This window comes from Meleagris gallopavo, chromosome 2 (genome assembly GCF_000146605.3).
Source record: "Meleagris gallopavo isolate NT-WF06-2002-E0010 breed Aviagen turkey brand Nicholas breeding stock chromosome 2, Turkey_5.1, whole genome shotgun sequence".
Taxonomy (NCBI): Eukaryota; Metazoa; Chordata; class Aves; order Galliformes; family Phasianidae; genus Meleagris; species Meleagris gallopavo.
This window is the reverse complement of record NC_015012.2, coordinates 104,083,356-104,084,165: the sequence shown is the minus strand read 5'-3', so window position 1 is coordinate 104,084,165 and position 810 is coordinate 104,083,356. Positions and strand designations below refer to the sequence as shown.

Genomic DNA, 810 nt, shown 5'->3' with positions numbered 1-810 from the left:
GGGAGAGCTCCCTCCCCCATATCTACCTTCCTGCCCCCGCTGCCGGATCGTTCAGTTGGACACGAATTATCACTGCAGTGAAATTTAATATTTGGTGCTGATGGAAGCTTCTTAAAGCAGCGGGACCCCTCCCATAGGTCAGGTTGTTCAGAGTTTCATCCACAGCCTTGGACACCTCCAGGGATGGGACACCCACAGCTTCTTTGGGTCCTGTGCCTGCACCTTACCACCTCCATAAGAACTAATTCCTTCCTTGCATCTGTCCTCAGCCCCCAGCTCAGTGGGAAGACACGATGGCACTTACTGCGTGTGTCCCCAGAGAACCTGCACACCTACCAGACATTCCCATCGGGCAAGAGGGTCACCTCCCAGGAGAGAGAGGTCCGTGACAGCTTCTTTGAGTACAGGGCGTAAGCAGCAGCATCCTTTGGTGGAAAGCTGGTTTCCCTGCTGGGGGAGGTGTGGTGGTGAATAAAGCTGAGATAAAGGAGAGGGAACTGAGTGCTGGTGTGTGTCTGTGTGCATGGGCTCCCCAGGGGATGGGGTTGGTTGTTCATCAGAGAGCTCCTTCTGGTGCTTAGAAGATGATCAGGGTTGAGGACGGGCAGGGGATGAGCTTGGGTCCAGTCTAGCCCCATGGAGCCAAAAGGGCTTTGATGGGGTGTCACCAAGCGAGGTAGGAGGGAATATGCTCATGAGGGTCGGTGACTGGTGGGAGGGAAAAGAGGCAAACAAAGGGGAGGGAGAAGTGCCCAGATTGTGCAGCAGAAGGGGATGATGGGGAGAGCCTCCAGGTGTGAGGACAGCAGG

General features: G+C 55.4%; 1 protein-coding gene across 2 annotated transcripts in view; it reads left to right on the top strand.

Annotated features, from left to right (window-relative positions):
- FAM166C (family with sequence similarity 166 member C) overlaps window positions 1-497 on the top strand; it is a 2,067-nt gene extending 1,570 nt beyond the window's left edge. For both annotated transcript variants that reach the window (XM_019613646.1, XM_003204587.2), the window contains exon 4: window positions 270-497. In XM_019613646.1, the coding sequence (XP_019469191.1) occupies window positions 270-414 (145 nt within the window). In that variant the 3' untranslated portion in view covers window positions 415-497. The remainder of the gene's footprint in view (window positions 1-269) is intronic.
- Window positions 498-810: the final 313 nt, after the last annotated feature.